This window comes from Squalius cephalus, assembly GCF_949319135.1.
Source record: "Squalius cephalus genome assembly, chromosome: 8".
NCBI lineage: Eukaryota > Metazoa > Chordata > Actinopteri > Cypriniformes > Leuciscidae > Squalius > Squalius cephalus.
In genome coordinates, this window is record NC_137129.1 from 45,301,511 (window position 1) to 45,313,079 (window position 11,569).

The 11,569-nt window shown below is 41.9% G+C and overlaps 1 protein-coding gene across 2 annotated transcripts; it reads right to left on the reverse strand.

Annotated features, from left to right (window-relative positions):
- Positions 1-2,535: 2,535 nt before the first annotated feature.
- LOC307163393 (4-galactosyl-N-acetylglucosaminide 3-alpha-L-fucosyltransferase 9-like) lies at positions 2,536-9,672 on the reverse strand. Of its 2 annotated transcripts, none has more exons than XM_079879419.1 (2): positions 9,524-9,672; positions 2,536-4,109 (listed from the first exon to the last, which is right to left on the reverse strand). In XM_079879419.1, exon 2 carries the CDS (start codon positions 4,097-4,099, stop codon positions 2,921-2,923), a length of 1,179 nt encoding a protein of 392 aa, XP_079735545.1. In that variant the 5' UTR covers positions 4,100-4,109; positions 9,524-9,672; the 3' UTR covers positions 2,536-2,920. The 2 variants fall into 2 exon arrangements, with proteins under 2 accessions (XP_079735545.1, XP_079735546.1); XM_079879420.1 differs by having other exon boundaries at positions 2,542-4,106; positions 9,524-9,603.
- Between the last annotated feature and the right edge of the window lie 1,897 nt (positions 9,673-11,569).

Below are 11,569 nucleotides of genomic sequence, written 5' to 3' on the forward strand. Positions count from 1 at the left end.
GGCAAAACTTTATTAAAATTAATTTTCTCATGGATGTGTCCCACCTTGAATGAGTTCTGGACGTCAGTCTTTCAAACGATGTCTGAAGTTCTTCATCATCAAATTGAGCCAAACCCTCTTACTGCAATTTTTGGCATTGCTCCAAATTTGGGCTTGCCTAAAGTTAAGCTGAAAGTATTAGCCTTTACCTCTTTATTGGCCCGTAGGGCTATCTTACTCAAGTGGAAAGATCCTGCTCCTCCTTCCCACTCACATTGGATTAGGGACATTATGTCATGTATGAATTTAGAGAAAATGCGTTACACCACCCAGGGATCTGAGAATAAATGTGAAAAAATATGGCGCCCCTTCTTGACATTCTTTGAGAAACCAACTACAACAATATCAGAGTAGCTACCCCTTTCTCCCCCCTTTTTTTTTTTAAATTTTGTATATTTCTTTTATTTTTTTTTTATTTTTTTATTATTATTTTAGGTGTGTATTTAGTGTCTTCCATTCTTAATATTTTCACCTTTATGTATTATAATTTAGACTGTGATTTAAATAATCTCATGCAGGAATTTGTAATGCAGGTCTGTTTGTAATTGGGTGAGAGGGCGGGATATGGGTGGGGTATGTTGATATGTATATTCCAAAAACAAAATGTATATTCCTTTGTATAGTAATTGTTTTTGCAAAGTTGTCATTCAATAAAAAAACCTTTGAACAAAATTAATTTTCTCAGAAACGGAGACAGCGATTTTAGGAACCGTTTTGCTAGTCGGATTTCTTCTCTTTCTTACTCTTATGTGTGACAGTTAACTGCCTCACAATATTGTTAATATCATTCACGTTAACCGCTGGAAGTTCTTGTAAATAGCGAGCGTAATTTGCCATTATCTCCACCGAATGCAAAAACGGCTTCCGACGCAGCACCGGATGCAACTGGGTGGGCTGAGACAAAACGCGGAAGTGATCGTGCATAGAGTGTATTGTTTGAATTTCGTATTAAAACTTACAAAATTTGAAAGCTGAGACTTTGTTTCATATCAAAAGCAGAGTTGGCGATTTGGCGTGAGATTTACTAAGGCAGAGGGAGAGCGTGAGACAGAGCCTGTCCGAAAGCTTATCTCACGGCAAATGTGTGAGAGGTGGCAACATGGTGTGAACGCAAGTCCTTATGCCTTAGTTGTTTATGTGGCAAAAAAAAAGTCTTCGCCAACTCAAACATGTGAAGCCTATTGGTCAGCTATAAGTGCCATTGACGGGTTAAGTATCATCGATGGGTAACTACTGTTCAGCAACACACACACACATACACACACACACACTCTGTGCTTTGAGCGTTGTAGGGAGGTTTATGCTACTCGGAGAGAGCTGTGCAGTTTTGCATTAGTATTTCCATTGACCTCAATAGCAGATTTTCAGACAGGACAGACACCCACAAATAATAGCATTCCAGTAAAAGCAAACTTTACTTTCATGACAAGAGCAACAAGGATAATACAGTAGGCCTTCATGTGCACAAAACAAATGTATGTAAATCATTTATTTATAATGTCGAACTGACAAATTTGCTTTGAAAAGAATGATTTAATCTTACATCTTTGTTTTGCAAAATGTTTCCTTCATTGCAGTTTGCTTTGTATAAAATAAAACCTATATAAGACTGTGACATAGAGCTGCTCGATTACGGCATAAATCATAATCAATATTGTATTATTTAACATGATTACAAGTGGGCAATATGACCAAAACCTTATACAAGTAATTTATTTAACAATAGAGGTATATTTATCAAATATTTGCTGGAAATAAGGTTGCTACCTTTCTTTCTTTCTTTCTTTCTTTCTTTATTACCGCTGTGGTACAGGCTGAGTGGATGCAGAAGATCCGGAGGGATGACTTCAACCCGACCAAATTTTTAAATGCATATCATTTTCAGTGTATTTCACCTGTGCGTTTCTGTGCTTTCTATTACTCCATTTATTTTGTGCAAGTGAGATGAGTAAAGATCATAAATCATTATTATCTGTCTGGTGTTTATAAGCAGCACAGTATTGTACTACGTGTAAAATATACACAAACTTACCTTTATTAAATTGTTTGTGGTACCTACAGTTAAAAATGTAAATGTTGTAAGTAAAAAATTGATGTAAGTAAAAATATATGCGCAGAATTGAGAAAATAGTATTTATGGAGATAAATTGTTGCCTATCTCAGGGCAAATATGTGAATGTTCACGGTGCATTTTATGCAAACAACTCTAATCGTAGTTGTAACTCTATATTTACAGTAGGCATAACTGTCATTGCGTATGCGTATATGAGTCAAATACAATCTTCTGTTCGTATTCAGTTGTATTTCATTCATTAATCTGACTATGCATCCGTGCATTTAATTGCCATTGACTCGTGTGATAGTAATATGGATCTTAGTAGTATTTTAAGGGATAATTGATTCTATAAACAACTATAAAAGATAATATTCGGCTTTCTCCGGCTCCCTGCACTGGGCGTAATGCGAAACCGGAAGTGATGATGATGATATGATGATGATGATGATAATATATACTTTATTTATCCCGAGGGAAATTCAAGTATCCAGTAGCATACATTAATTAAACACACATTAAACCTATTCAAATAAAATTAAAATTAAATTAACTTATAACACAATAGCCACAATAAAACAAACCAGTGCAAACCAGTAAACAGTGCAAATTGAGGTAAAGGAGGGGGGAGGGGGAGGGGGGATTCCTCGGACAGATTGTTCTGGGTAATTAAAAAAATTTTTGCTAAATTATGCTGGTCAAGAAATCAAGAATTTATTGTCATAACTAGAACTCAAAATCAAGCATCTGTTTTCTTTATTTAAAAATAAAACTTTGTCCATGACGGAAAAGGCATCTGTGACTGAAGTCCATTGTTAACATCAGTTGTCAACCCCAGTACCAGCTGTTAAGATCATTAACTACTCTATAGTTCTTGTTTCTTCTGATATGATCGCAAGCATGACAGGCTTGCTCAGGACCAAAGATGCTTGCTCTTGCTACAAAATGTTCCCTCCAGGTGAAGAACTGCCTGTACAAATCATCATTTTGGTCCAGAAGCTTAAGATGTTCAGCTAGCTCTTTGGGGGAGTTGAAGTCATCCACATGGATAAAGGCACTTCCTGGTATGAATTCCTCATAGTTCTTCCTGGGTGGGCCGAGGACCACGGGAACAGTGCCGAGAGATAGAGGGTTGTACAGTTTTTCTGTAATGTAGTCTTTATGGATGGAGTTCTCAAAGGACAGGTAGAATTTACAGCTGGACACCACATCTGAATAATCTTGATTACTAATGCGCCTGTTGAAGTGATTTCCGTAGGTTTCTATACTAATGTGTTCTTTTAACTCTTCATAGTATTTCGACCGCTTAAAGTTTGAGTTCCAGTTACTTACAATCCAGCAAACAAGTTTATTCTTATGCGGGATTTCATCATGTTTCTTTCCACCAGTGTTCTCTGAGATTTGCCCGTAAGGGACCATGATGTCTGAATCTTGTCTGTAAGTCATGGTCAGATTAAACAGATTGTTTAGATTTGACCGCTGTCCTGAGTTACTGGGAGATTCCATGTTCATCCAGACCCATTTCTGGAATGGAGGTCGTGGCACTTTCGGCATGTTGGACAAGTCCCCATTGATGTCTCTGTGATGAAATAAAACGCCATGTGCTTTGTTAAACTGACTCTTGTCAACTGTCAAGTGGCAGCCGTGGATGTCGTACATTGAACTACAGAGTCCTAAATCAAACGGTTGCCCAAAAGGCCACATCCAGATCAGGAGAATGGTGTCTAGATCGCTTCCCTGCGATGAAGCCGCTTCTGTTTGTGTTAACTGGTGTCTGAGAGAGGTGAAGTTCACCATACAGGTGTTGTTCACTATTTGGATTTGATCTGGCGTCTTAAGAGCATTGATGCAGATGTTTCCGCAGACATCATGTTTGGGAACGGCTGGACAGTTTAACCAGTTTATTGACGGCTCATGATACATGTAGAATATTGCTGAGAAAAATGTCATCAAAACCACTGCGATGAAGAGGTTCTTACAGGATCTGGAGGAGTTTTGGGACTCCATCTTTGACCTTCTGTGGAGAGAGCATGAGTAAGTGCTGGTGTTTAAATATATTTCTAGATTTGTGTCATAACAGCTCTGATTAGCTCTATAATTAATATCTTAGGAAGAATTTTTTTTTTCATAACCCATGAAAGGCTACTTAAGGGCACATGGTTTCAAGGACACAGATATAGCCTAACCCAGGTGGCAATTATTTTTTATTGCTTTAATTAGGACCAAAAATGGGCAATAAAACACATTTTTCACATCCTTACAAGTGTTTTTTAATGGAACTTTTTAGGGTTACTTTTGAGTGTGTGTGTGTGTGTGTGTGTGTTTTAACGTATTATTGGTCATGAAGTAATTAAAAACAGCTGATCTGCTTATATGGAGATGAACAAATTGGATGTGTTTAAGACAAAATCTTGCACTTAAGCAAGGTTACTACAGGTTACACATTGAGTTGACAGTTTGAACGTTCTTGTTTTCCATTTTTTTTACTTCAAGATCTGAGGTGAATTATCCATTGGTGCTTTCAGTACGGCTACAAATGGAACACTAAATGATGTACTAAATTATACATTTAGACATTATTGTTGCACTTAAGAAACATAAATGGCAAACACACCAATAGCGGAGCGAAACATTGCTGTTTGTTTGAACCTTGTTCGAGTTCGGTGCAAAGTTTTCCAATGCCAGCCACAAATGTCTCTAAGTCAGATAAAACTGTGCTGATATTCTCAACCCTGATGCGTAAAACAGGGGAAACACTGCGCCATGTACATCAATCCAGTTAGAATGCTTTTCAACCCACAAATTTACTATGGATTTACTGTAGTAACACTAACTGTAATCATCGTATTGTGGCAGAAATGTGGCAAATACATATTGAATTGTATTATGTTATTGTCAGGGTCCTGTCCATGTCTCTGTTCAACGTTTCTTTGTTTGTCTTGTGTCTGAGCACATGGCTCTGTCTCTGTTTGTGTTGGCCATGTGCTCCTCTTATCCAGTTCTTCAGGACTATGGCTAAGGGCCATGAGTACAATGATGCGGCCCCTCTGTCTGTCTGGATGATCCCCTGCCACAGTGGGAGATGGAGCAACTGAGGACTTTGGAGTCAAGTCCGCTCGAGTCACCCCAGAGTCCATCGAGTCCGCTCAAGTCACCCCAGAGTCCGTCGAGTCTGCTCAATTCACCCCAGAGTCAGTCGAGTCCGCTCAATTCGCCCCAGAGTCCGTCGAGTCCGCTCAAGTCACCCCAGAGTCCGTCGAGTCCGCTCAATTCACCCCAGAGTCAGTTGAGTCCGCTCAACTCACCCCAGAGTCTGTCGAGTCCGCTCAATTCACCCCAGAGTCAGTCGAGTCCGCTCAATTCACCCCAGAGTCAGTCGAGTCCGCTCAATTCACCCCAGAGCATATTTACCCCAGAGTCCGTCGAGTCCGCTCAATTCACCCCAGAGTCAGTTGAGTCCGCTCAATTCACCCCAGAGTCTGTCGAGTCCGCTCAATTCACCCCAGAGTCAGTTGAGTCCGCTCAATTCACCCCAGAGTCTGTCGAGTCCGCTCAATTCACCCCAGAGTCAGTCGAGTCCGCTCAATTCACCCCAGAGTCAGTCGAGTCCGCTCAATTCACCCCAGAGCAATTCACCCCAGAGTCCGTCGAGTCCGCTCAAGTCACCCCAGAGTCAGTCGAGTCTACTCAATTCACCCCAGAGTCAGTTGAGTCCGCTCAAGTCACCCCAGAGTCAGTTGAGTCCGCTCAATTCACCCCAGAGTCTGTCGAGTCTGCTCAATTCACCCCAGAGTCAGTCGAGTCCGCTCAAGTCACCCCAGAGCAATTTACCCCAGAGTCCGTCGAGTCCGCTCAATTCACCCCAGAGTCAGTCGAGTCCGCTCAATTCACCCCAGAGCAATTTACCCCAGAGTCCGTCGAGTCCGCTCAAGTCACCCCAGAGTCAGTCGAGTCTGCTCAATTCACCCCAGAGTCAGTTGAGTCCGCTCAAGTCACCCCAGAGTCAGTTGAGTCCGCTCAATTCACCCCAGAGTCTGTCGAGTCCGCTCAATTCACCCCAGAGCAATTTACCCCAGAGTCCGTCGAGTCCGCTCAATTCACCCCAGAGTCTGTCGAGTCCGCTCAATTCACCCCAGAGCAATTTACCCCAGAGTCCGTCGAGTCCGCTCAATTCACCCCAGAGTCAGTCGAGTCCGCTCAATTCACCCCAGAGCAATTTACCCCAGAGTCCGTCGAGTCCGCTCAAGTCACCCCAGAGTCAGTCGAGTCTGCTCAATTCACCCCAGAGTCAGTTGAGTCCGCTCAAGTCACCCCAGAGTCAGTTGAGTCCGCTCAATTCACCCCAGAGTCTGTCGAGTCTGCTCAATTCACCCCAGAGTCAGTCGAGTCCGCTCAAGTCACCCCAGAGTCAGTTGAGTCCGCTCAATTCACCCCAGAGTCTGTCGAGTCTGCTCAATTCACCCCAGAGTCAGTCGAGTCCGCTCAATTCACCCCAGAGCAATTTACCCCAGAGTCAGTCGAGTCCGCTCAAGTCACCCCAGAGTCAGTCGAGTCCGCTCAATTCACCCCAGAGTCAGTCGAGTCCGCTCAATTCACCCCAGAGTCTGTCGAGTCCGCTCAATTCAACCCAGAGCAATTTACCCCAGTGTCCGTCGAGTCCGCTCAATTCACCCCAGAGTCAGTCGAGTCCGCTCAATTCACCCCAGAGCAATTTACCCCAGAGTCCGTCGAGTCCGCTCAAGTCACCCCAGAGTCCATCGAGTCCGCTCAAGTCACCCCAGAGTCAGTCGAGTCCGCTCAAGTCACCCCAGAGTCCGTCGTGTCCGCTCAAGTCACCCCAGAGTCAGTCGAGTCCGCTCAAGTCACCCCAGAGTCAGTCGAGTCCGCTCAAGTCACCCCAGAGTCAGTCGAGTCCGCTCAATTCACCCAGAGTCCGTCGTGTTCGCTCAATTCACCCCAGAGTCAGTCGAGTCCGCTCAAGTCACCCCAGAGTCAGTCGAGTCCGCTCAAGTCACCCCAGAGTCCATCGAGTCCGCTCAAGTCACCCCAGAGTCAGTCGAGTCCGCTCAAGTCACCCCAGAGTCAGTCGAGTCCGCTCAAGTCACCCCAGAGTCTGTCGAGTCCGCTCAAGTCACCCCAGAGTCTGTCGAGTCCGCTCAAGTCACCCCAGAGTCTGTCGAGTCCGCTCAAGTCACCCCAGAGTCAGTCGAGTCCGCTCAAGTCCCCCCAGAGTCTGTCGAGTCCGCTCAAGTCACCCCAGAGTCAGTCGAGTCCGCTCAAGTCACCCCAGAGTCAGTCGAGTCCGCTCAAGTCACCCCAGAGTCCATCGAGTCTGCTCAAGTCACCCCAGAGTCCATTGTATCCAGTTATGTTTTGCCCCCAGAGACCGATCCTGTTTGTAATGTCATGCTGTCTGAAACTGTTCCTGTTCAGGCCACAGAGGCCCTTCCAGAGCATCCATGTCTGCCTGCTAAAGCCACGGAGACCGTCTCGGGATACTGTCCAGTCAAGTCATGCCCACAGAAACCAACCCTGCCAGTGATGTTACTTCCCCAGAAGCTGCACCTGATCTGGCCACGGCGGTCATTTCAGGGCGTCTTGATCTGCCAGCTATAGGCATGGAGGCCACCTCTGAACTTTTCACCAACCATGACTCGCCCAATTGGAGAATTCCTGCCAGTCTGGTCATGTCCTCTGAGGTCGTTCCTGCCAGTCACGACACAGTCAAGAAGTCTGCATCATCCCAGAAATCTTCAGCATGTTCTGTCTTCTAAGTCTAATGGAGCCTCTGAAGCTGTGCCTGACGTCACGTTGGTCCAGAAGTCGTCAAACCCGCCAGTGCAGTTATGGTCCCTGAATATGTTCTCCACCTGTGAAGCGGGCCCCGATCTCTAGTGGTGTCACTAATCGGGTTCCCATCCCGCCCTCGATGTTGCCTGAGCAACATAATCCTCCAAAGCCAGCACTTCCCTGGGCAGTTTCAAACTATTCTGCTTACCTCCCAGTCCCACGTCTTGTGTTCCCTGGTTGTTATGGGACTCCAATGTTAACACCCCGCCCACCCTCCCAGTTATTACCCCATTTGACTCCTTTGCCCAGTGTGGATACCTGGAGGAGTCTGTTGGGGGTTACTGTCAGGGTCCTGCCTTGTCTGTCTGGTCTCTGTTCAATGCTTCTTTGCTTGTCTTGTCTGAGCACATGGCTCTGTCTCTGTTTGTGTTGGCCATGTGCTCCTCCTCCAGCCTTGTCCCGCCTCCTCGTTTCCAGTTACCGCGCCCCCTTGTTTCATCCTTGTCTTGTCCTTTGCTTGTGTGTTCACCTGTTCCTCATGTGCTCAGCACCTTTTATATTGTGCTTTTTTTCCTAATGACTCTGCTGGTTCATTGTGTGTATGTGTTGCTTGCAGATCTTGTCAGTCAGTGCAAGATTTAGTTTTTCTAGTTTTAATAAATCAAGTTATCATGATCTGCAAATATGGAAGACAAATTTGAATAAGAGTAGAGTTCTAACTCAAAGTATTTATATTGTACTCTATAAAAGTTAGGTTGTTACAGTTTTTACAGATAATTAATGTTTTAGTAATGAAAATACATTTACATCCGCATCTCAGGGCCTGTTTACACGACACTGTTTTCAACTAAAAACTGAAAACTTTTTATGAGTTTTGGCCGTACATTTACAATGCCGTTTTGGTGGTCTGAAAACCAAACTTTTGAAAACGATACGGGCATGCATATGTGTATTACGTTTTTAGTCTACAGACATGACCGTTCGGGGCAAATGATCTGTAGAAGAATGCATATGTGCGCAGGCGCGTAGTCTTTCTTTACAAAGAAACCACTGGCCTGTGGTCTATAATGTTGTCACATCTGTACAAAGATAAAACTCTTCCATTTTTACTACATCGTTGTCATGTAAACATACCCTCAAGCTACTGTGAAATATTCCGTTCCAAGAGAAAAAAAACATGTAATATTAATAATTAATATTATCATTAATAATTCATTATTGTTGCTACTACCAAACCAGGTGGTAGTGCCACCGTATTGGTGCTACTGTTAGTCTGAGCCCTGACATGATCCTTCAGAAATCATTCTAAAATGCGGATTTGCTGCTCAAGAAATATTTCTGATTATTATCAATGTTGAAAACTGTTTTTGCTGCTTCATATTTTTGCGGAAACCATGACATAAATTCTTTCAGGATTCTTTGATGAATATAAATTTCAAAAAAGCAAAATGTATTCATCTTTTGTTACATTATAAGTGTATTTATTGTCACATTTGATCAGTGTATCCTTGCTAAATAAGTATTCATTTATTACAGTAATGTTTTTTTTTTTTTTCTTCTTCAGAGTTACAGTAAATCTGATGATATTTTTGAGGTTTTAGTATTAAATGAGGAGCTACATAAGAACTTATTGAGACTCACCTGTGATGTTCTGTCAGATAATCCCACAGTCTTAAATCATCTTTCGTTACAATCCCAGTACAAGTTCTTTACACTCCAGAAATACAACAAAAATGCCGCAATTGTCAATGAGTGATAGATTTACAATAGATCTTCTCAGCTCTTAATCCCTCCCACAGCTTTGCATCACATTCACCACAGATGAAACACAGAAAAAAATGATAACCTACAAATAACAACTGACGAAAAAAATATTTTTTTATATTACTGAATGAACCTAAATCCAATTTTTATTTAAATGTCTTTTGCATTTAATTGTATTACGTTCACTTTGCTTATGTTTGTAAAATGAAAGTTAACTTAATCCTTTTGTGTTTGGACTACATGAATAATGAATGCATTAACTTAAACTAGGCAACCTTGGATGTGTTAGTTTGTGTTTTTGAGGTAGAACAGTAGGAATAGGAAAGAACAATTATTGATAAATGCACAGTAAAGTTAGAAATATAGGCAGGAGTTTTTGTGTGGTTTCACGCTGCAGAAGTAGAGCTTGTGTGGTTAGTCTGTAGAATGATGTCGTGACAGACAGTGGTGAATTCAGTTTCTACCAAAGAGAAGAAGAAATAAATAACTTCTCTACTTTTTCATTGCATTTGCATGCTAAAAAGTAAGTTAACAGGGAACAGTGAGTTTTGTTTTATACTATGCTGGGCAAAATGGTACAATTAAAGACAATTACATTTAGACAACAATATTTTGGAAATCTAGTGTGATTGCAAATGTGTCTATGCCAACATTGGTGGTTTCTGAAAATGCGTCATTGAGTATATGGGCAATGCAGTTCAGTTTGGGTAAAATAAAAGTTTTTATTTGAATTTTGTTGGTTTATTAAATAAAAAACACAATGTTTAAGATCTGAGTAAGAGGCGGCAGACTAAATCAGTCAACCTGCAGAATCTGATGAATGTTAACCAACTCAACGTTTGTACTGAGAATTTGTCGTCACTGCTGTGGTTGTGTGTTCCTCCGTGTGAATCTGATCACAGGGTTGTACGGTGTGTGAATCATGGTCGTGTAGTTCACAGCAGGAAATTGTCCGTCAACCAGATCAAAGTCGTACAGTCTCAGCATTGTCGACCAGATTGTTTTTATCTGCACGTAGGCGAAGTTTTCTCCAATGCAGCGATGACGACCTGTGAAAGATCAACCAGCAAAGACCATAAGCACTGTTAACATCTCAGCCGTGCCTTTACTGAAGGTTTTACTGTGGTTCTGCTGACATTAATGTGACACACAAACACATTTCACATCAATCCTGAACTAGGCTTATATCATGATACCAATATATAGTCACGGTAGTAAACCTTTAATAAACAATAACGCAAAGTAAAAAACAATCAGGAGATTATCAACACGAAAAACCACAGAAATTTAATTAAAAAAGTACAAATAAAACATTGCATAGTCTTCATTGTATGATTTAAATATTGATTCTTATTAAAGCTACAAAAGTTAAGACAACAGCCGTGAGTGATTTTGTTAGGGAAGTCGATTAGGCTAAAACGTTTGCTAAATGCATTAAAATGTAAATGTAATGATTTTCTTTTTTCTTTTGTTGTTTGATTTATATTAACATTAACAACACTGCTGTCCTCTTAGAAACCTAAGGCACAGATGAAATATATTGACACGCATCTTATTTTCCCCATCTGTTTACGTTCACTTAAAGTGTAAAATATACTTTGTTATGTTGTTACGTTTTGTCTGTTGTGGTTTCTGCTGTTGTCTTCTCCTCCTGTAGGATTGGTCCTGGACATAATGAGAAGCTGTTGCTGGTTGGACCAGAGAAGAGGCCTGGACCCCAGAATTCCTCTGGATGGAGCTCTCTGCCTCTTTGACGGCACTTGTTGTTGTACTGTGTGTTAGCTGGTGAACATGTAGCACAATAGCTTGTGATTGCTGTGCTCCTCTTTATGTTACAGTTTTTCTCGATTGCTTAAACACTATAACCAGGCTTTTGAACTAAAATTTCAAAACCATAATGCCATTTATCAAAAAGCACACCCA

Excerpts from the sequence above, each read along its gene's own strand:
- LOC307163393 (XM_079879419.1), bottom strand. The coding sequence starts at position 4,099 with ATGGAGTCCCAAAACTCCTCCAGATCCTGTAAGAACCTCTTCATCGCA.